This window comes from Salvelinus sp. IW2-2015, linkage group LG3, assembly GCF_002910315.2.
Source record: "Salvelinus sp. IW2-2015 linkage group LG3, ASM291031v2, whole genome shotgun sequence".
In the NCBI taxonomy this organism is placed as follows: Eukaryota; Metazoa; Chordata; class Actinopteri; order Salmoniformes; family Salmonidae; genus Salvelinus; species Salvelinus sp. IW2-2015.
In genome coordinates, this window is record NC_036840.1 from 17,280,579 (window position 1) to 17,305,345 (window position 24,767).

At 39.5% G+C, this 24,767-nt stretch overlaps 1 protein-coding gene across 1 annotated transcript in view; it reads left to right on the top strand.

Moving 5' to 3' along the window:
• Positions 1-24,767, top strand: part of LOC111956222 (sodium/potassium/calcium exchanger 2) — a 163,062-nt gene that overhangs the window by 85,988 nt on the left and 52,307 nt on the right. The window contains 1 exon segment of the mRNA XM_070434894.1: positions 18,755-18,769. Within this exon segment, the coding sequence (XP_070290995.1) occupies positions 18,755-18,769 (15 nt within the window).

Sequence of the window (24,767 nt, forward strand, 5' to 3'; positions counted from 1 at the left end):
ACAAATGTTCTTGCAATGTTCCCATGAAATTGGAAATTCTGAGAACATGGTAACGACTTTCTTGGTAAGTTCAATTTGACATTAAGGGAATGGTCTCTTGGAAACATTCCTTGCACATCAGGTTGAACATTCCAATGAAAACATTAGTCAATGACCTAATGTCATTGAGGGAACATTTGTTGTTGGATGGGTTATTGCTCTGAGAGCTGTAAATAACTTTCCCAGGCATCCACATTATCTAACCACCAAATCTCTTTGTTAAACCTGTGCCTTATACGATATAACCTGTGGTTGGGGACCCTACCCAACCTAGGGCCCTATACCATATAACCTGTGGCTAGGGCCCCTACCTATAACAGGAAGTCCCAGTGAAGCACTCAGTACAGAATTGGTCCGATGAACCGGACACGAGGCTACAAGACTGTTAAACTAGTACCGACTGGAATATGGGATTCATCCGATAGCATTGAGGGGTTTACTACATCCGTCACAGGCTTCATCAATAAGTACATTGACGATGTCGTCCCCACAGTGACCATACGTATGTACCAAACCAGAAACCATGGATTACAGGCAGTATCCACGCTAGATAGAGCTACTGCTTTACATTAATGGGGCACATACAAGAAATCCTGCTACGACTTTCAACGAACCATCAAACATGAAAATATAGGGTTAAAATGGAATCCTACTACACCGGCTCGACGCTCGTCGGATGTGGAAGGGCTTGTAGACGATTACGGATTACAAAGGGAAACCCAGCCGTGACTTGCCCAGTGACGCAGGCCTCTCAGACAAAATAAATGCCTTCCATGCTCGCTTTGAGGTAAACAACACTGAGTCATGCAGGAGAGTCTTTGCTGTTCTGGACGACTGTGTGATCTCGCTCTCCATGACCCATGTGAGTAAGACTTTTAAGTTTGTTATTACTCGCAAGGCCGCTGGGCCAGACGGAATACCAGGGCGCATTGTCAGAGCATGCGCAGACCAGCTGGCAAGTTTCTTCACAGACATTTTCAACCTCTTCTTGTCCCAGTCTGTAATCCCAACACGTTTCAAACTAACCCTAATTGTTATTGTTCACAAGAACTCCAGGGTAACCTGCCTGAGTGTGCCAGAGCGCAGAATAACTGATGAATTTACGAATGCTCAACACCTATTGAATATGGCCGGTGTCAGTTAACTTTGGCAAAAAAGTGTAATTAAATTGTTGCCAGCAGCACAGTTACAGTCACCAACACTCTGGATAACATGAAAACAGCCTAACCAGCTCTGCTAGGGTGAGGAAAATGGTCAGAGTGGGGTGTTGTCTTATTTGTGTCTGGAAGTAGCTAGCAAGCTAGCCAATGTTAGCCAGTTAGCTTGCAGGCTTGACTGTCGTTGTGAGGTCAGAACGTTCGGATCAACCCTACTCATCGGGCAGAGTGTCCAGTGTGCGCTCTGAACGCTCCAAAAGCGAAACGCTCTGAATTTATGAACGGACAATCTGACAGACAGTTAAAGTCACCAATGCTCTGGATAACATACCAGCCTAACCAGCTCTGCCACGGCAAGTAATGTTCAGTGACCTGTTCTCTCATTTGTGTCCGGAAGTAGCTAACAAGTTAGCTTGGGTGCTTGACTGCTGTTGTTTGTACAGAATGCACGGATCAAACCTTAAAACTTCTTATGGCTGCAATCCCGTTAATGGGATGATATGACAACAGCCAGTGAAAGTGCAGGGCGCCAAATTCAAACAACAGAAATCTCATAATAAAAATTCCTCAAACATACATGTGTCTTATACCATTTTAAAGGTAATCTTGTTGTTAATCCCACCAAAGTGTCCGATTTCAAATAGGCTTTACAGCGAAAGCACCACAAACGATTATGTTAGGTCACCGCAAAATCACAGAAAAACACAGCTATTTTTCCAGCCAAAGACAGGAGTCACAAAAATCAGAAATAGAGATAAAATTAATCACTAACCTTTGATGATCTTCATTAGATGACACTCATAGAACTTCATGTTACACAATACATATATATTTTGTTCGATTAAGTTCATATTTATATCCAAAAACCTCAGTTTACATTGGCGCCATGTTCAGAAATGCTTCCAAAATATCCGGAGAAATTGCAGAGAGCCACCTCAAATAACATAAATACTCATCATAAACTTTGATGAAAGATACATGTTTTACATAGAATTAAAGATACACTTGTTCTTAATGCAACTGCTGTGTCAGATTTTAAAAATCTTTACGACAAAAGCACAATATTCAATAATCTGAGAACAGCGTTCAGCCACAAAAGGAAGCCATACAGTTACCCGCCAAATTGTGCAGTCAACAAAACTCATTAAAAGCATTATAAATCTTCACTTACCTTTGCTGATCTTCGTCGGAATGCACTCCCAGGACTCCCACTTCCACAAGAAATGTTTGTTTTGTTCGGTAATGTCCATCATTTATGTTCAAGTAGCTACTTTTGTTAGCGCGTTTAGTACACAAATCCAAACGCTCATGCAGGTCCAGCCGAACGTCGGACGAAAACGAATAAACTTGTCAAACTAAGTATAGAATCAATCTTTAGGATGTTGTTATCATAAATATTCAATAACGTTCCAACCGGAGAATTCCTTTGTCTATAGAAGTAATGGAACGCAAGTCGATATCATGTGGAATGCGCGTGACCAGGACCTGGCTCTCTGCCAGACCACTGACTAATTCCCCTCTCATCCGGCTCCACATCACAGTAGAGGCTTCATTCAAGGTTCTACAGACTGTTAACATCTAGTGGAAGCCGTAGGAAGTGCAAACAGATCCATATCCTACTGTGTTTTCAATAGGCGATGAGTTGAAAATCGACCAACCTCAGATTTCTCACTTCCTGGTTGGATTTCTTCTCAGGTTTTTGCCTGCCATATGAGTTCTGTTATACTCACATACATAATTCAAACAGTTTTAGAAACCTCAGAGTGTTTTCTATCCAATACTAATATATGCATATATTAGCAACTATGACTGAGGAGCAGGCTGTTTACTCTGGGCACCTCTGTGCACCTTTCATCCAAGCTACTCAATACTGCCTCTGCAGCCATAAGAAGTAAAGATATGGCAGTGGCTAAAGCTTAAGAGGGTGTGAACGATGCTGAATGTGTGTAGACAAAGAAGTACTCTCCAGTAGTAGAACCAAAACATTCAAAGGCCATTTACTCAAAAGTGAGTTTACAAGTTTATCAACTTTCAAAGCAGAATTCTTTTCCCATTGTTCCTCATCTGTAGTGTATGATATACAATTTTTTTTGATATACAACGTTTATCCAATGTGAAAAACACAATTTCAAATTTTGCAACATAAGACAGATTTGAGCCGGTCAGTCACAAATGGCTATCGTCTCATAGCACTCACATCTGTAATCACAAAGTACTTTGAAAGACTGGTCATGGCGCACACCAACACCATCACCCCAGACACCCTGGACCCACAATAATTCATATAGCGCCCCAACAGATCCACAGATGACACAATCTCAACTGCACTTCACACTGGTCTATCCCACCTGGACAAGAGGAATACCTATGTGAGAACACTGTTCATTGACTACAGCTAGGCATTATCATCAGCAAGCTCGGACCCTGGGACTGAACACCTCCCTCTGCAACTGGATCTTGGACTTCCCGACAGGCCGCCTCCAGGTGGTGAGTGCAGGCAACAACACCTCCATTACGCTGACCCTCAACATGGGGACCCCACAGGGGTGTGTGCTTAGTCCCCTTCTGCATTCCCTGTTCACCCACGACTGCATGGCCACGCACGACTCCAACACCATCATCACGTTTGCTGATGACACGACAGTGGTAAGCTTGATCACCGACGGCGAAGAGACAGCCTACAGGGAGGAGGTCAGAGAACTGGCATCTTCTCCCTCACCGTAAGTAATACCAAGTAGCTGTTCATGAACTATAGGAAACAGGGGGGCGAGGACACCCCCATCCACATCAACAGGGCTATAGCGGAGCGGTTTGAGACCTTCAAGTTTCTCAGTGTCCACATCACAAAGGGTTTAACCTTTCTCGCCCAGGGGTTCCGCTAGCGGAACACCCACAACATTCCGCTGAAAAGGCAGCGCGCGAAATTCTAAAATATTTTTCTGAAATATTAAACTTTCACACATTAACAAGTCCAATACAGCAAATGAAAGATAAACATCTTCTGAATCCAGCCAACGTGTCCGATTTAAAAAAAATGTTTTACAGCGAAAACACAACATATATTTATGTTAGCTCACCACCAAATCCAAAAAAGCACAGACATTTTTTCACAGCAAAGATAGCTTTCACAAAACCCACAAATAGAGATAAAATGAATCACTAACCTTTGAACATCTCACTCAGATGATCATATACATCAATCTTTACACAATACATTTATGTTTTGCATATAATGTGCATATACAGTGGGGAGAACAAGTATTGATCACATACTAGTTTTGCAGAGGTTTTCCTACTTACAAAGCATGTAAGGTCTGTAATTTTAAAAATCCAGAAAATCACAATTATTATTTTTAAGTAATTAATTTGCATTTTATTGCATACATAAGTATTTGATACATCTAGAAAAGCAGAACTTAATATTTGGTAGCAGAAACCTTTGTTTGCAATTACAGAGATAATCGTTTCCTGTAGTTCGTGACTAGGTTTGCACACACTGCAGCAGATTTTGGCCCACTCCTCCTACAGATCTTCTCAGATCCTTGCAGTTCCTGCTCGCTGCGGCAATACGGACTTTCAGCTCCTCCAAAGATTTTCTATTGGGTTCAGTTGGAGACTGGCTACCACTCCAGGACCTTGAGATCCTTCTTACGGAGCCACTCCTTAGTGCCATGCTGTGTGCTTCGTGTCCTTGTCCGCTGGAAGACCCAGCCAGACCCATTCTCATTCTCTTTACTTGAGGGAAGGAGGTGTTGGCAAGATCTCGCGCATACATGGCCCCATCCATCCTCCCCTCAATACGGTGCATCGTCCTGCCCCTTTGCAGAAAAGCATCCCCAAAAAATATGTTTCCACTCCATGCTTCACGGTTGGGATGGTGTTCTTGGGGTTGTACTCATCCTTCTATTCCTCCAAACACGCGAGTGAGTTTAGAGCAAAAAGCTCTATTTTTGTCTCATCAGACCACATGACCTTCTCCCATCCTCCTCTCGATCATCCAGATTCATTGGCAAACTTCAGACGGGCCTGGACATGCGCTGGCTTGAGCAGGGGGACCTTGCGTGCTGCAGGATTTTAATCCATGACGCGTAGTGTGTTACTAATGGTTTCTTTGAGACTGTGGTCCCAGCTCTCTTCAGGTCATTGACCAGGTCCTGCCGTGTAGTTTCTGGCCTGATCCCTCCCCTCCTCATGATCATTGATGCCCCACGAGTGAGATCTTGATGGACCCCAGACCGAGGTGATTGACCGTCATCTTGAACTTCTTCCATTTTCTAATAATTGCGCCAACAGTTGTTGCCTTCTCCACCAAGCTGCTTGCCTATTGTCCTGTAGCCCATCCCAGCCTTGTGCAGGTCTACAATTTTATCCCTGATGTCCTTACACAGCTCTCTGGTCTTGGCCATTGTGGAGATTTGGAGTCTGTTTGATTGAGTGTGTGGACAGGGTCTTTTATACAGTAACGAGTTCAAACATGTCAGTTAATACAGGAATGATGGAGAAACAGGAGGCTTCTTAAAGAAACCTAACAGGTCTGTGAAGCCGGCAATCTACTGTTGGTATGATCAACTATATGTCACTCAATAAAATGCAAATAATTACTAAAAAATCATACAATGTAATTTCTGGATGAGATTTGTGCGATTAGTTTTAATGACCGTACATTCTCACTAGTAAGAAGTGAACCTATGAAGAAAATCTACAACCTCACATCTTTGTACGTCAGAAAACCGTCAAACATTGCAGATGTATCAATTACTTTTCCCCCCACTGTATATATATTTAAAAAATCTCAGTTTACATTGGCGCGTTACGTGCAGTAATGTTTTGATTCCAAAACATCCGGTGATTTTTGCAGAAATACTCATAATAAACATTGATAAAAGATGCAAGTGTTATTCACAAAATTAAAGATAAACTTATCCTCTATGCAACCGCTGTGTCAGATTTCAAAATAAACTTTACGGAAAAAGAATAATCTGAGAACGGCGCTCAGAGCACAATCCAGCCAAAGAAATAGTCACCATTTTGGCGTCAACAGAAGCTACAAAAACACTATAAATATGCACTTACCTTCGAATAACTTCATCAGAAGGCACTCCCAGGATTCCCAGTTCGACAATAAATGACTGWAAAGTTCCATAAAGCCCATCATTTAGCCACTTGTTGTRAGCATGTTCAGCCCACMAATRCATTTTCATGACSCACGAGCAATCCCTCCWGACAAAAACTCAAAAAGTTCCYTTACAGMTCGTAGAAACAGGTCAAATGATGTATGCAATCCATATTTAGGATGTGTTTAACATTAATCATCAATAAGGATCCAACCGGAGAATTTCATTGTCTGAAGAAAGAGCATTGGAACGAGAGCACTCTCTCTCGCTCGTGCGCAAAATGAGACTGAAGACTGATTTCTGAAGACCACTCAGTAAAATAGCTCCTATGAGCCCCTCCTTTATAGTAGAATCATATAACCAAAATCTAAAGACGGTGACATCTAGTGGAAGCCCTAGGAAGTGTTTGCTTATCCATAACTATATGGGGTATCATTTGGCACTGTTTTGAAAATTGAGTTCTCACTTCCTGTTTGGAAGTCTTCTCAGGTTTTTGTCTGCCAAATGAGTTCTGTTCTACTTACAGACATAATTCAAACAGTTTTAAAAACTTCAGAGTGTTTTCTATACAATAGTAATAATAATATGCATGTATTACCTTCTGGGACAGAGTAGGAGTAAATTCCGTTTGGGCACGCAATTTGTTCAAAGTGGAAATGCTGCCACCTGTCCCTATGAAGTTTTAACATGGTCCACACACACATTGCACAGACGTGAAGAGTGCACAATAGTGTCTCTTCCCCCTTAGTAGGCTGAAAAGATTTAGCATGGGCCCTCCGATCCTCAAAAAGTTATTCAGCTTCACCATTGAGTGAATCTTGACTGGCTGCATCACCGCTTTGTATGGCAACTGCACCACTCTCATCCTCAAAGCACTACAGAGGGTGGTGCAGGCGGCCCAGTACATCACTAGGGCCGAGCTCTCTGCCATCTAGGTCCTCTATATCACGCGATAAATTGCCAAAGACTTCAGCCACCCAAGCCATAGACTGTTCTCTCTGCTACCATCTGGCAAGCAGCACCTGAGCATCGGGTCTTGGACCAACAGACTCCGAGACCGCTTCTATCCCCAAGCCATAAAACTGGTAAATAGTTAATCAAATGGTTACCCAGACTATCTGCATTGACCCCATTTTGGATCACTGACTCTATGCACACTCACACACTTACACAAACCCACACACACTCATACACTACATACGCACACGCACATAACAGACATATGCACATACTGACACCACACACACACACACACACACACACACACACACACATCTTCCTCAACTACCTTACACCCTTGACAATTTAAATGGTGCTGGTTACTCCCTGTATATAGCGTCATTCTTGTGTGTTTTATTCCTCTTGTGTTATTATTTAAATTGTTCTTATTTTTAACTCTGCATCGTTGGGAAAGGGCTTGTAAGTAAGCATTTCACTGTAAAGCACCTGTTGTATTCTGCACATGTGACACATACAATGTGATTTGATTTATACTTTATATTTATACATTCCATTCATCCCATTCCAGACTTTACTATGAGCCCATCCTCCAATTTAAAGTTCCACCAACCACCACTGACTGCAGTACCCTCTGTGAGTCATGGTGTCTAAAAAAAAAACGAGGTATTTTAACTGTGGGCACCTCACTTCCCCTCTGTGAGATGAGGTCTTAATTTCCTGTTATCTCATATCTGCAGGGGAGGATGGAGTCATATAAGACACCTGCTGGTTTAGCTGTATGTAATTGAACTTTTTGCAGTTTATAAGGCTTTAGGCATTCTCTGTTTAGGATTGGTCTTGGCCATGGATTAGATTGCAGTTATTTTCCTATAGCTGCTGGCTATCTCAAATCAATGGGGCATCAGTAAGGAAAACACATGTGTGGCTTGTGAGCTCAAGTAAAGTCTGTTTTTTTTTCATTATTATAATTTTTTACAGGGAAGTCAAGCTGAGACCAAGGTCTCTTTTACAGGTGAGCCCTGTAGATACAAAAATATACACATCTATTCAATAAAAGCACTTAAATATACACAAAAATACACACAAAACAATCATACACACGATACAATCATAAAAACAAATACGTTCATCAATAAAAAAAAGTCCCCTAACAGACCTATCGGCACCAATTCCTCCAATTTCAGGGTGTTTTGGAGATTGTTCCACATGAAAGGTGCAGAAAAATTAAAGCAGATCTACCCAATTCAGTGGAGGTCGAAGGGATCTCCAACGTTAGCCATCCCTGAGCCTGGGTTAATTTGCTTTTTAATTTTACTGGACTGATGGTACCTGCATCTGATGGTCAACGAGGTCAAAGCACGACATCAGTGATCTTCAGGTCGAAAAGTCAGAGCTCTAGAAAGATGGCCGATCGACCGGTTGGCGACCACTGATATAGATGATATCGCCATAGTCAATAACCAGAATAAATGTTGACTAAATTGTTTTCTTTCTGCTATTTAATGAAAGGCATGATCTGCTCCTGCATAGGAAGCCTATTTTAATTTTCAATTTCTTAACTAACTCATCAACATGTTTTTTTTGTAGAAAAGCCCAGATATGTATACTCAGGGACATGATCAATGAGTGCACCATTCAATGTACGTAGGCATAAATAATCAGTTTTTTTTAATGTGATTTAGAAAATAGCATATACTTGGTTTTACATGCATTGAGAACCAGTTTCAGTTCAACAAAGGCTTTCTGCAGGGAAGTAAAGACAGATTGAAGCTCAGAAAGAGCCTGCTCAACCGTGGGGGCAATAGCATATACAACAACTGCATGCAAGTGAATGGTAAAACAATTTGCAGAGAGAATAATATTGTTTATATAGACATTAAATAGCACAGGACCTAAAATCGACCTGTTGGACACCCTTTGTTGTCACGTTCGTTGTATGGATGAGACCAAGGCGCAGCGTGAGATGAATACATCTTCTCATTTAATGAAACAAAGAACACTTAAACTTACAAAACAACAAAACGAACGTGAAGCTATATATGAAAAGTGCAGACACAGGCAACTAACACATAGACAATCACCCACGAAATGCTCAAGGAATATGGCTGCCTAAATATGGTTCCCAATAAGAGACAACGATAAACAGCTGCCTCTAATTGAGAACCAATCTAGGCAACCATAGACATATAACTACCTAGACTAGTCAAAAACCCATAGACATACAAAAAACCCTAGACAAGACAATCTAAACAAACCACCCCTTGTCACACCCTGACCTAACCAAAATAATAAAGAAAACAAATAATACTAAGGTCAGGGCGTGACATTTGTAATGTCAAGGAAACCAGACTTAACACCATCAACAAATACAGTGCCTTCAGAAAGTATTCATACCCCTTGACTTATTTCCACATTTTGTGGTGCTACAGCCTGAATTCAAAACTGATAAAAACATTTCTCGCCCATCTACACACAATACCTTATAATGAAAAGTGAAAACATGTTAATACAAATTTTTGCAAATGTTTTGAAAATTAAATACAGACATATCTTATTCACACCCCTGAATCAATACTTTGTAGAAATACCTTTTGCAGCGATTACAGCTGTGATTCTTTTTGGATAAGTCTCTAAGAGCTTTGTGCAACATTTTCTCATTATTCTTTTCAAAATTCTTCAAGCTCTATACAATTGGTTGTTGATCATTGCTAGACAACCATTTTCAGGGCATGCCGTAGATTTTCAAGTAGATTTAAGTCCAAACTGTAACTCGGCCACTCAGGAACATTCATTGTCATCTTGGTAAGCAACTCCAGTGAAGATTTAGCCTTGTGTTTTAGGTTATTGTACTGCTGAAAGATGAATTCATCTCCCAGTGTCTGATGGAAAGCAGACTGAATGAGATTTTCCTATAGGATTTTGCCTGTGCTTAGCTCCATTCAGTTTATTTTTTAACCTTAACTCCCCAGTCCCTGACGATTAGAAGCATACCAATAGCGTGATGCAGCCACCACTATGTTTGAAAATATGGAGAGTGGTACTCATTTATGTGTTGTATTGGATTTGCCACAAACGGAACACTTTGCATTCAGGACAAAAAGTGAATTGCTTTGCCACATTTTATTCAGTATAGGGCCTTGTTCCAAACAGGTTGCATGTTTTGGAATATTTTTTATTCTGTACAGGCTTCCTTCTTTTCATTTTGTCAATTCGATTAGTATTGTGGAGTAACTACAATGTTGTTGATCCATCCTCAGTTTTCTCCTATCACAGCCATTAAACTCTGTAACTGTTTTAAAGTCACCATCAACCTCATGGTGAAATCCCTGAGTGGTTTCCTTCCTCTCTGGCAACTGATTAGGAAGGACAGCTCTATCTTTGTAGTGACTGCGTGCATCGATACACCATCCAATGTGTAATTAATAACTTACTTCACCAAGCTCAGGGATATTCAATGTCTGCTTTTTTTCAAAAATATTTGCAAGCCCTGGTCTTTGTGGTTGAATCTGTGTTCGAAAGTCTTTGTGGTTGAATCTGCTCGACTGAGGGACCTTAAAGATAATTGTATGTGTGGGGTACAAATATGAGGTAGTCATTAAAAAATCATGTTAAACTCTGTTATTGCACACAGAGTGAGTCCATGCAACTTATTTTGTGACTTGTTAAGCACATTTTTACTCTTGAACTTATTTAGGCTTGCCATAACAAAGGTGTTAAATACTTATTGACTTAAGGCATTACAGCTTTACATTTTTATAAATTTGTACAAATTTTGAAAAACATAATTACACTTTGACATTGTGGTATTGTGTGTATGTCACACCCTGATATGTTTCATCTGTCTTTGTGCTTGTCTCCACCCCTCTCCAGGTGTTGCCCATCTTCCCCAGTGTTATACCTGTGTTCTCTGTTTGTTGCCAGTTCGTTTTGTGTCATCAAGCCTACCAGCATTATCCCCGGGCTCCTGGTTTTCTCTAGTTCTCACGGTTTTGACCATTCTGCTTGCCCTGACCCTGAGCCTGCCTGCCGTTCTGTACCTTTCGGACTATGCTCTGGATTTACTGACCTCTGCCTGCCCTTTGCCTGTCGTTTGCGTGCCCTCCAGTTTTTGTAATAAACTTTTGTTACTTCGAAACTGTCTGCATCTGGGCCTTCTCCTAAGCAACATTTTTAACAGCAGCGGCCAACCCATTAGGGCATTAGTGGAGGCACGCTACTTGTGATAAAAACGAACAAACACATGATTGGTAAAAAATATATATATATACACTGCTCAAAAAAATAAAGGGAACACTTAAACAACACAATGTAACTCCAAGTCAATCACACTTTTGTGAAATCAAACTGATTCCACTTAGGGAAGCAACACTGATTGACAAATATTTCACATGCGGTGTGCAAATGGTAATAGACAAAAGATGGAAATTATAGGCAATTAGCAAGACACCCCCAATAAAGGAGTGGTTCTGCAGGTGGTGACCACAGACCACTTCTTTCAGTTCCTATGCTTCCTGGCTGATGTTTTGGTCACTTTTGAAATGCTGGCGGTGCTTTCACATCTCTAGTGGTAGCATGAGACGGAGTCTACAACCCACACAAGTGGCTCAGGTAGTGCAGCTCATCCAGGATGGCACATCAATGCGAGCTGTGGCAAGAACGTTTGCTGTGTCTTGTCAGCGTAGTGTCCAGAGCATGGAGCGCTACCAGGAGACAGGCCAGTACAATCAGGAGACGTGATGGAGGCCGTGGAGGGCAACAACCCAGCAGCAGGACCGCTGCCTCCGCCTTTGTGCAAGGAGGAGCAGGTGGAGCACTGCCAGAGCCCTGCAAAATGACTCCAGCAGGCCACAAATGTGATGTGTCTGCTCAAACGGTCAGAAACAGACTCCATGAGGTGGTAGTATGAGGCCCGACGTCCACAGGTGGGGTTGTGCTTACAGCCAACACCGTGCAGTCGACGTTGCGCATTGCCAGAGAACACCAAGATGGGCAAATTCCCCACTGGCGCCCTGTGCTCTTCACAGATGAAAGCAGGTTCACACTGAACACGTGACAGACGTGACAGAGTCTGGAGACCGGCGTGGAAGAACGTTCTGCTTGCCTGCAACATCCTTCAGCATGACCGATTTGGCGGTGGGTCAGTCATGTGTGGGTGGCATTTTCTTTGGCGGCCGCACAGCCCTCCATGGTGCTCGCCAGAGGTAGCCTGACTGCCATTAGGTACCGAGATGAGATATCCTCAGACCCTTGTGAGACCATATGCTGGTGCGGTTGGCCCTGGGTCCTCCTAATGCAAGACAATGCTAGACCTCATTTGTGGCTGAGTGTGTCAGCCAGTTCCTGCAAGAGGAAGGATTGAGCGTATGGACTGGCCGCCCGTTCCCCAGACTGAATCCAATTGAGCACATCTGGGAATCATGTCTCGCTCCATCCACCAACGCCACTTACACCACAGACTGTCCAGGAGTTGGTGGCAGGAGTTGGTGGATGCTTTAGTCCAGGTCTGGGAGGAGATCCCTCAGGAGACCATCCGCCACCTCATCAGGAGCATGCCCAGGCGTTGTAGGGAGGTCATACAGGCACGTGGAGGCCACACACACTACTGAGCCTCATTTTGACTTGTTATAAGGACATTACATCAAAGTTGGATCAGCCTGTAGTGTGGTTTTCCACTTTAATTTTGACCGTGACTCCAAATCCAGACCTCCATGGGTTGATAAATTTGATTTCCATTGATAATTTTTGTGTGATTTTGTTGTCAGCACATTCAACTATGTAAAGAAAAAAGTATTTAATAAGAATATTTAATTCATTCAGATCTAGGATGTGTTATTTTAGTGTTCCCTTTATTTTTTTGAGCAGTGTATATATTTGTATCTAAAATATATACAGTGCCTTCAGAATGTATTCACACAGCTTGACTTTTCCCTCATTTTGTTGTGTTACAGCCTGAATTTAAAATGGATTCAATCGAGATTTGTTGTCACTGGCCTACACACAATACCCCATAATGTGGAAGGGGAATGATGTTTTTTTTTTTTATTACAAAAAAATAAAGCAGACATTGAATATCCCTTAGAGCACGGTGAAGTTATTAATTACACTTTGTATGGTGTATTAATACACACAGTCACTACAAAGATACAGGGGTCCTTCCCAACTCAGTTGCCAGAGAGGAAGGGTACCACAAGTGAATTTCACCATGAGGCCAATGGTGACTTTAAACCGTTACCGAGTTTAATGACTGTGATAGGAGAAAATTGAGGATGGTGTGGTAGTTAATTTCTTTACTATCAAATGAGGAGAGACAAACTTATCACACAAGTCAGAGTTATACTTAAACTTAATATGTATTCACTTATTATTAAGGGAGCAGCTCAGTACAACACACACATATAAAGTGAATCGATTGAGTGCTCTGCAATAATGATGGCTGGTCGACGAATCACCCTCAGATGATTCGTTGAGAGCCCCGAGACAATGGTACAAAGGTCTTTTATAGCCAAGATACACCCCCTTCAGTCTACATGACAAACATCAGATGCATGGAATGGGTCACAAGGTTAAGATTTGTACAAAATATACTTATAATTCACAGTAGACAGTATCTGCTGTAAAAACTTCTCATTGTGTGGAAACCAGGGTCTGGCCCCGAGCCATCTCACCCTAGTACCTTCCAGTCAGGCACACAGACACTAATCATGCATTGGAATGCAGTCTTGTTAGGTTTATCACCAATCCATCGTAAATCCACTATCAGTGTTAAATCTCCCAGAGGCCCACTTTCAGTTCATACAGACACAATAGAGTAATATACAACCATTTAATGCAATAACAGTATTATAACATCATCTTGTAATTTCTGTTCTGACAATGGATCAAAAACATTATAGTTACTCCACAATACTTACCGAATTGACAGAGTGAAAAAAAGGAAGCCTGTACAGAATAAAACGATTCCTAAACATGCATCCTGTTTGCAACAAGGCACTAAAGTAAATCTGCAAAGAATGTGGTAAAGCAATTAACTTTTTGTCCTGAATACAAAGTGTTACAGTATATTTAGGGCAAATCCAATACAACACATTACTGAGTACAACTCTGCATATTTGGGGCAAATCCAAAACAACACATTACTGAGAACAACTCTGCATATTTTCAAACATAGTGGTGGCTGCTTCATGTTATTGGTATGCTTGTAATTGGTAAGGACTGGGGAGTTTTTCAGGTTAAAAAAGAAACGTAATGGAGCATAGCACAGGCAAACTCCTAGAGGGAAACCTGGTTCAGTCTACTTTCCACCAGACACTGAGAGAAGAATTGACCTTTCAGCAGGACTAAACCACAAGGCCAAATCTACACTGGAGTTACAGTGGCCGAGTTAGAGTTTTGACTTAAATCAGCTTGAAAATCTATGGCAAGACTTGAAAATGGTTGTCTAGCAATGATCAACAACCAATTTGATCGAGCTTGAAGAATATTGAAAATAATAACGTGCAAATGTTGCACAATCCAGGTGTGGAAAGCTCTTAGAGACTTACCCAGAAAGGTGTTTCTACAAACTATTGACTCAGGGTTCTCATTCTTATCTAAATTACATATTTCTCTATTTCATTTTCAATACGTTTGCTAGAATTTCTAACCATATGTTTTCCCTTTGTCATTATGGGATATTGTGTGTAGATGGGTAAACATAATTTTTTTTTAATCCATTTTGAATTCAGGCTGTAACACAACAAAATGTGACGATCGGTCTGATGTAGCAAAATTTGAAATTGTGTTTTTTACATTGGATAAAAGTAGAGACTCAGAGCTACAAAATGGTATATGATACACTACAGTTGAGGAACAATGGGAAAGTAATTTTGCTTTGAAAGTTGATAAACTTGTAAACTCACTTTTGAGAACATGGCCTTTGAATGTTTGGTACTACTATTGGAGAGTCCTTCAGCATCGTTCACACCCTCTTAATAGGGCTAGGCGTCCCGTCAGTGGGACACCTGTCGACAATTTCCGGTGAAATTGGAGGGCATGCAATTGAAATAAATAATCATAAAAATTATGGATATTTAACATCTGGGTACATACAAGTGTCTTATATCGGTAAAAATTCTTGTTAATCTAACTGCATTGTTCGATTTACAATAGGCTTTACAGCGAAAGCATGCCATGCGATTGTTTGAGGACGGCGCCCCACAACATATTTTTCAACCAGCACAGGCTTCATAAAATCACAAATAGCGATTAAATAATCACTTACTTTTTGAAAATCTTCCTCTGATTTGCAATCCAAAGGGTCCCAGCTACAACATGCATGGTCATTTTGTTAGATAAAATCCTTCTTTATATGCCAAAAAGTCTGTTTAGTTGGCGCCATCGATTTGAGTTCAACATGCAGACAAAGGAATCCAAAAAGCTACCGCTAAACATTGTTAAAACAAGTTAACCTCTTGGCGCACGGATCCCTTTTACGGGATCATTTTCGCAAACAACCGCTGAATTGCAGAGCGCCAAATAAAAAAATCATTAAAAAAATATTTATTTTCATGAAATCACAAGTGAAATACAGTAATCCCTCGTTTATCGCGGGGGTTACGTTCCGAAAATGACCCGCGATAAGTGAAATCCGCGAAATAGAAAACTTTTTTTTTTTTTACAATTAGCAACTATTACATGTATACAAATACAGTGACTCACGTGTAGGCCGTTTCGTCGACATTATGGGTTTAGGAGATGTTCGAAATTACAAGATAATTTGGCCAACTTAATGTAAATTTGCCAAGCTGTTTTATGTACGTACACATAACTGCACGAGACGACAAAATGATAGCACAATTCGTAGCATGTTTTGATACAAGAAGCGGGAGTGAGTTTTTAGCGAATCAGAATGCAGAGCACAATGCACCAAAAAAAAAAAAAAAATGCATTATGAAAATCCGCGAAATAGCGAATCCGCGATAAGTGAACCGCGAAGTGGCGAGGGATCACTGTATACCAAAACACAGCATAGGTTGTTGTTAATCCACCTATCTTGTCAGATTTTGAAAATATGCTTTACAGCGAAAGCAATCCCAGCGTGTGTGAGTTTATCGATCACTAGACAAAACATTACGAACAGCTAGCCGCAAATTAGCTTGGTCACGAAAGTCAGAAAAGCAATAAAATGAATCGCTTACCTTTGACATCTGCGGATGTTTGCACTCACGAGACTCCCAGTTACACAATTTTTTTAAATTTTTGTTCGATAAAGATTAGTTTTATAACCAAAAACCTCCATTTGGTTTGCGCGTTATGTTCAGAAAACCACAGTCTCGTGCCGGTCCTGAAGGGCAGACGAAAATTCCAAAAAGTATCCGTAATGTTCGTAGAAACATGTCAAACGTTTTTTATAATCAATCCTCAGGTTGTTTTTAACATACATAATCGATAATATTTCAACCGGACGGTAAACTACTCAATACTACAGAGAAAGAAAATGTCGAGCTACAACTCTCGTGCGCATGAACCAATCAAAGGACACCTGACGCGTTTTGATAAATCTCGCTCATTTTTCAAAATAAAAGCCTGAAACTATGTCTAAAGCCTATTCACAACCTGTGGAAGCCATTGGAAAAGGAATCTGGTTGTCACCCCTTTTAAATGGAGGATAGGCAGGCAATGAAACAGGGATTTTTTCCAAATAAAAGGCACTTCCGGGTTGGATTTCCTCAGGTTTTCGCCTGGAAAATCAGTTCTGTTATGCACACAGACAATATTTTAACAGTTTTGAAAATTTTAGAGTGTTTTCTATCCTACTCTGTCAATTATATGCATATTCTAGCATCCGGACCTGAGAAATAGGCAGCTTACAATGGGAACGTTATTTTTCCAAACATAAAAATTCTGCCCCTAATACTCAGGTACCCTAAAATGTAATTAAACTATAATATTTCATATGGAAAGAAGTATGTTCAATAAAAAAGTAAAATTAGCAAGTGCGCGTCATCTTTGTTGCGCGCCCACAGACTGATTTCCAACTCTGACTCCCTATACCAAAACTCAAAATTCTTCCTCATTTTGGAAGAACCAAGCCTGAAACCTTGAACAAAGACTGCTGACATCTAGTGGAAGCCATATGAATTGCAATCTGGGAGCTGGAATTGCATAGGACCCATAGCTTTCCATTGTAAGAGCATGGGATCTCCCAAAAATAAAATTCTGGTTGGTTTTTCTTTGGATTTTCTCCTACCATATCAATTGTGTTATAGTCTCATACATTATTTTAACATTTCTACAAACTTCAAAGGGATTTCTATCCAATGGTACCAATTATATGCATATCCTGGTGTCTGGACCTGAGTAACAGGCAGTTTACTTTGGGCACATCAGTCAGGCGGAAGGCATTTCTGCCAAAAAACGCATTTTGGTACAAAAAAAAGTTTACATTCAAACGGCTCTCCTGTGAAGTATTGACCCACGACATACGCCTAGTTTCCTGAAACAGGTCACAAATTTGGAATAAGTCAAGGGGTATGAATACTTTCTGAAGACACTATATATATTAGATCATTCATGTTTTAAATTATTATATTAGATTGAGTTCATTAGTCACATGCACATAAAGTGCATTAAATGTGTACATTTTCCTGTTAAAATAAATATATGGTTCAAAACAAGCTGTTCAGTTACTTACTACTCTTCCCCTCAGTGACTGCCAGAAACAGCAGCTCCACCTCCACATGCGCATTTAGGCCATGTGAACATTGCTTGGATTGTTCTGGCAGCTATTTGCTATGAGGGGGAACTGCTAGCATAAATTATAACAGCACAAAGTCAATGGACCGTCCTGGGGTGCAAAAATGTGCATTTGGTTAGAACTTCTGGGTCTGCTCTAGTCTCCCTCCCAATATGTCTCTCGTAACAGACGGCTTACTTCCGCACGTGAAACTAGATCTTCTCTATCAGGTACAGATGGCGCTGAAGCAAAAAGTAAATTGTAATTAACTTGTAAATAAATAATCATAACAGTCATGGGAGCCTGGGACATGATAAACCGGACATCTACATCCAACAAGAGTTGAAGGGCAGAGGGATACACTAGCTAGAACCTTCTCATCGTGGATCTGGTAGGACAAAAAAGAATGTCGGTGGCTTAATTTCCCCCCCATGTTGTTCATCAGGTTCTACTTTGGTTGTCAGGGTGACATGTTGTGTGGACTCAAACACCATAAAACCAGGTGTATCACAAATAATGATAAAATTCATTAGAACAGCCTAGTATATAGTACTTTTTTTTTACCACGATGCTGGATGCTCTTCTCCGTTTCATAAACAAAACAAAAACTATAAAAAATGCACCTGGGGCGACCAGTTTCACCTTATGGGGATCTCAGCTTTAAGGTCCAATGTTTTATCATGTTTTATCTACTTGTACATAATCTGGTTGATCTTTTCCCTCTCCCTTTCTATCTCTCTGTATCTCTTTTTCTTCCTCTGTCTCCTCAGAATTTGCTGATTCTGGTGAGTTACTTTTCTAATTATCTTTGCCAAAATGCTGTTCATTATCATCTCCACAGCTTGCAAGGGACTTTTTGCCAAACTTTCCTCTTAGATTGTACCGCTCCCTGATTGCAGTTACATTGCTTTCAGAAAGCATAAACACCCCTTGACTTATTCCACATTTTGTTGTGTTACAGCTTGAATTCAAATGCATAACATTTTGTTTATTTGTCACTGGGCTACACACAATACCCCATCATGTCAAAGTCGACATTTTTACCAATTATCTGTAAGGTCCCTCAGTCGAGCAGTGAATTTCAAACATAGATTCAACCACAAAGACCAGGGAGGTTTTCCAATGCCTCGCAAAGAAGGGCACCTATTGGTAGATACGAATATACAGTACCAGTCAAAAGTTTAGATACACATACTCATTAATTTCCAAGAGTGTGCAAAGCTGTCATCAAGGCAAAGGGTAGCTACTTTGAAGCATCTCAAATATAAAATATATTTTAATTTGTTTAACACACTTTTTGGTTACTACATGATCCCATATGTGTTATTTCATAGTTGTGATGTCTTCACTATTATTCTACAATGTAGAAAATAGTAAAAATAAAGAAAAACCCTGGAATGAGTAGGTGTGTCCAAACTTTTGACTGGTACTGTATATATATTTTTAAACATACCATTGCATATCCCTTTGAGCATGGTGGATTTATGAATTACACTTTGGATAGTGTATCAATACACCCAGTCACTACAAAGATACAGGCGTCCTTTCTAACTCAGTTGCCGGAGAGGAAGGAAACCGCTCAGGGATCTCACCATGAGGCCAATGGTGAGTTTAATGGCTGTGATAGGAGAAAACTGAGGATGGATCAACAACATTGTAGTTACTCCACAATACTAACCGAATTGACAGATGAAAAGAAGGAAGCCTGTACAGAATAAAAATATTCCAAAACATGCAGCCTGTTGTAACCATGCAGTAAAGTAATACTGCAAAAAATGTGGCAAAGCAATTCACTTTTTGTCCTGAATACAAAGTATTATATTTGGAGCAAATCCAATACAACACATTACTGAGTACCACTCTGCATATTTTCAAGCATCATGTTATGGGTTTGCTTGTAAGCATTAAGGACTGGAGAGTTTTTCAGGATAAAAAATACAGAATGGAGCTAAGCACAGGCAAAATCCAAGACCAAAACCTGGTTCAGTCTGCTTTCCACCAGGCACTGGGAGATTAATTCACTTTTCATAACCTAAAGCACAAAGCCAAATATACACTGGAGTTGCTTACCGAGAAGACAGTGAATGTTCCTGAGTTGCCTAGTTACAGTTTTGACTTAAATGTACTGTGGCAAGACCTAAAAATGGTTATCTAGCAATGATCAACAACCAATTTGACAGAGCTTGAATCATTTTTTACAGAATAATGGTCAAATGTTGCACAATCCAGGTGTGTAAAGCTCTTAGAGACTTACCCAGAAAGACTCACAGCTGTAATCGCTGCAAAAATGTGCTTCTACAAAGTATTGACTCAAGGGTGTGAATACTTATGTGAATGAGATATTTCTGTATTTTATTTTCAATACATTTGCAAAAATTTGCAAAAACATGTTTTTACTTTGTCATTATGGGGTATTGTGTGATAATGTTTTAAGTATTTAATCAATTTTGAATTCAGGCTGAAACACAACAAAATGTGGAATACTTTCTTAAGGCACTGTACAGGTATGTCAATGAATGTCCAAACATAAGTTTCTATGCAGACATATTTTTACTATTTTATGTGAATGTATACCTCTGTAACCATTTTTGTTTTCTCCATTATCCTTTCCATCTCCCCTCTTTTTTACCCCTTGTAAGCTAACCATTGTAACAATACATATTATACTAACTATCTTGCATGCATGGGGCTGGGAGATACATTGGGGCCAAACACTGAAAGAGCTGAGTACATGTTTTGTACTTTGACACACAGAAAAAGGACCAACGATCGACCGAAAACAGATAGTGTCCGACAGGGTTGGGGAGTAACCGATTACATATAATCAGTTACTGATTACATATAAACAGTTACATGTAATAATATTTAATTAAAATAGTTGTAATCCCTTACGTAACGTAAGCAAAAATATGAAAATCAGATTACAAATACTTGAAAAAAAAAGAAAGAAAAAAAAGGATGTTTGAGAAAAAATACATTGTAACGCATATCTGTTTCTCAATTGACATTAAATTCAGCATTGCAAAAAGGCGCAAGTCTAAGTTTGTTCCACCTGAGCGAAGTCAGAATCCACTATGATGACACACCAAATGCGTTTCATGGATCCTTTTCGTCTTCTTCTAATGCCTCTTAAGGGGAAAGTGAACAAAAATGGACTAAAAGTCATCAGATTACGTTTACTGAATTTGGGTAATCCAAAAGTAACGTTACTGATTACAATTTTGGACAGGTACCTAGTAACTCTAACGGATTACATTTAAAAAGTAACCTACCCAACCCTGGTGGCCGATCATTACCCACTGTATCTGTGGTGTGTTAGCACAGTTGCTTTCCACTTTGATACCTTAACACTAGAATCTACAAGTAACTGCCAAAATAATGGAAACACTTGAATAAATAACAGGTGTGGTACCTGAGTTAATTAAGCAATTAACATCCCATTATGCTTTGGGTCATGTATCGGAATGCTTCTTATCAGGCCATTATTTTGGTTACCATGGCTATGTCCCATAGTATGACAATGCCACCATCCACAGGGTGTGAGTGATCACAATGGTTTGATGAGCATGAAAATGGTGTAAACCATATTCCATGGCCATCTCAGTCACCAGAACTCAACTGAATTGAACACTTATGGGAGATTCTGGAGCGGCAACTGAGACAGCTTTTTCACCACCATTTAACAAAACACCAAATTATGACATTTCTCATAGAAGAATGGTGTCGCATCCCTCTAATAGAGTTCCAGTACAATCTATGCCAAGTTGCATTGAAGCTGTTCTGGCTCGTAGTGGCCCAACACCCTATTCAGTTACTTTATGTTGGTGTTTACTTTTTCCCAACTCTAAATACAAAACTCTAAACAGATAACACTTATGTTCATAACCTTTGATTGTGCATTGAGTTGGACTTGAACACATCTTTCACCCCTGAGTTATTCATGCAAAATGTACGTTTTCTGTGAAATACCATGAGAACATTTAGTTTATCCACCAATACATCCGATAATGATAGGCTCACCACTTAGTCATTTTAACTACCATTTACATTTTTTATCAATCGCTTTAGTGCTATTTTCAAAAGTATGTGGTGATTTTTCAAAACTCTTAGTACAAAAAACTCCAAACTGGTAACACTTGTAACGCGTCAAGTCTTGTATTTCATTTTTTTTTTTGACATTTTTCACCACACACCCATTGATCCAAAATATAAGATTACTGTGAAATACCATGAGGACATTGATTTAATCACCAAAACAATATCTTCTGAATTTAGTCGTTTTAACAACCAATTAATCCAATATTTAAAAAAAGTAAGATACATGTTTCAAAATTGCCCTTTGAATGTTGTATGCTACAGTACTGTAATTTACAGAACATTAATTTTTTCACATTAGGCAACATACTTTCACTGAAAATGTCCATAATTTCACTGAAAATTTTCATCATTTCTATCCCATGTATTATCAATGGTGTAGTCATTGAAAACATCTTTCCCAATCATTGATGCAAAAAATAAATCTATTGTTCAGATATAATCACAAAATGAGTGTACTGTAATCAAATTAACAAATTGAATGAATTAAGGAAACGTAACATTTAGTAGGCACTAGTTTGTATATCAAGCCTGCATTTGACCATAGGTTCTCATCGACATTGCAGTAAATGTCCTCATTGTTCATTCACCTGGGGAAAAACCTTTTGGCATGGTGAATCCAAGCCTGATATACTGTAGGTCTGGATTGATGCCATTGCATTCCTCATCCATGGCCTGGAGGAGGGTGGCACGCTCATTGGGGTGGCGATCATACACCTTCCACCTGTATTGTAATCATGTATTGTATTTTACAGTATTGTACTTACACATTGTAGCTGTCCTGTGAGGCTCTGTTAGTAAGAGCATGGCACTAGCAACAATAGAGTTGTGGGTTCTATTCCCACTGGGGTCACATACAAAAATGTATGGACTCACTTTTGTCACTTTGGATAAAAATGCCTGCTATGTAAATGACATATATTACCGTTTTACAGTACTGTTTTGGCCAATAAAATGTTTGTAAAGCCGTGTGAAACTATTACATCAAAAAGACCTCAGCAGTCAGATTAAGTAATAGTAAAATGTATTTTAACAAATGAGAAGACAATCATGTCAAAAGTAAATGTGAGCATTGCATTGTGAAAAGCAATTACTTTATATGAACATGTATTGCAATGTGAAACGTAGTTCTAGATTAAAGGGTCATTCCACTAAATGGGTGCCTTTTGCGTCCCTTTGATATGTCAGTAGAAATTGTGCATCAATATTGAATTTTAAAAGCCTGTTATGTTAAATGAAGTGCCCTTTAATATAGACCACATGGGCTGCGTTTACACGGGCAGCCCAATTCTGATATTTTTCCACTTATTTATCTTTTGACCAATCACATAAGATCTTTTCACACCAGATGTTTTTCAGAGCTGATCTGATTGGTCAAAAGACCAATTTGTGAAAAGAATATCAGAATTGGGCTGCCTGTCGATGTTTTATATGAATAAAGTCTTGCTACAGTGTCAAAATTCATCATGTCCCTCCATCAACCCTGTATCCCCTCTAAGAAGATTGTTTAACCCACTTAACCCCAAAATGTCAATATAAAGCCCTAGTTATTTTGTTGCGTTGAAAGTTATTTCTGAAGATTATTGTTATCATTTTAAGGTTACGTGAACTGAATTCTCGTTTTAATATCGTGAAACTATTACTTTTTAAATATTGTTTTCAAAAGGAACATGGACATCTACAAGTGAAATCATAGTGCAAGTGAGCTGGTTCTACTCTTTTTTTACATTTTCTGGTGTTTTGTGGTGGAAAACTGAGCAGGTTGAGCGTAACACATCAACCCTGTTACCGATAGATTGACAGCCTAGACATGTTTTAACAATAAAAAGAAATGTGAAGCTTGCATTTAATTGCCACTCCCTGTTGCACACAACAATCTTCCATTCCCATGTCACAAGGGGACTTATGGCTGATTTATGATTACATCGTCAACACTGTTATGGTCAACCCTGTTACTTTATTTGGCACTTAATATGGACTAGTATTTTTTTATTTAACATCTTGAGATGGGCAAACTTGTTTTTTTATGAAGTTGAAAATGTGCTCTTTGTGATAAATGTTGAAATTAAGTGAAATAAAAACTTGTTTTTTTTACGAAGTTACACTTCACAAAAGCCACCGAATTGGTGGAATGAACCTAAACATTTCTTAAGATTAGTGAAAAAGTGATTTTGTGTGTTTGTAGTTTTTAAACAACTATGTTTTTGATGATCTGTTTTGAGTTTTGTACTAAGTAAGCATTGTGGAAATTTACCACATACTTGTGAAAATTGCACCAAAGCAATTGATTAAATCCAAGATACAAATTTCAAAATGTTCTTTTTGAAATGCTGAATATACCGACAGTAGATGATAAAAATAATTTTCCATACAGTATTTGACTACATTTGGCTATAATTTATCAGATAATTTGTATCAAATGGAAAATCTAATCAAATGTCACATGTTTCATAAACAATAGGAGTGGACTAACAGTGAAATGCTTACTTACGGGCAATTCCCAACAATGCAGAGAGAAGGAAAATAGAGAAATAATAGAAAAGTAAAACACATAATGATAAATAATCATAGATACACAATGAGTAACGATAACTTGACTATATACAAGGGGTACCAGCACCAAGTCGATGTGCATGGGTATGAGGTAATTGTGGTAGATATGTACAGTCGTTGCCAAAGGTTTTGAGA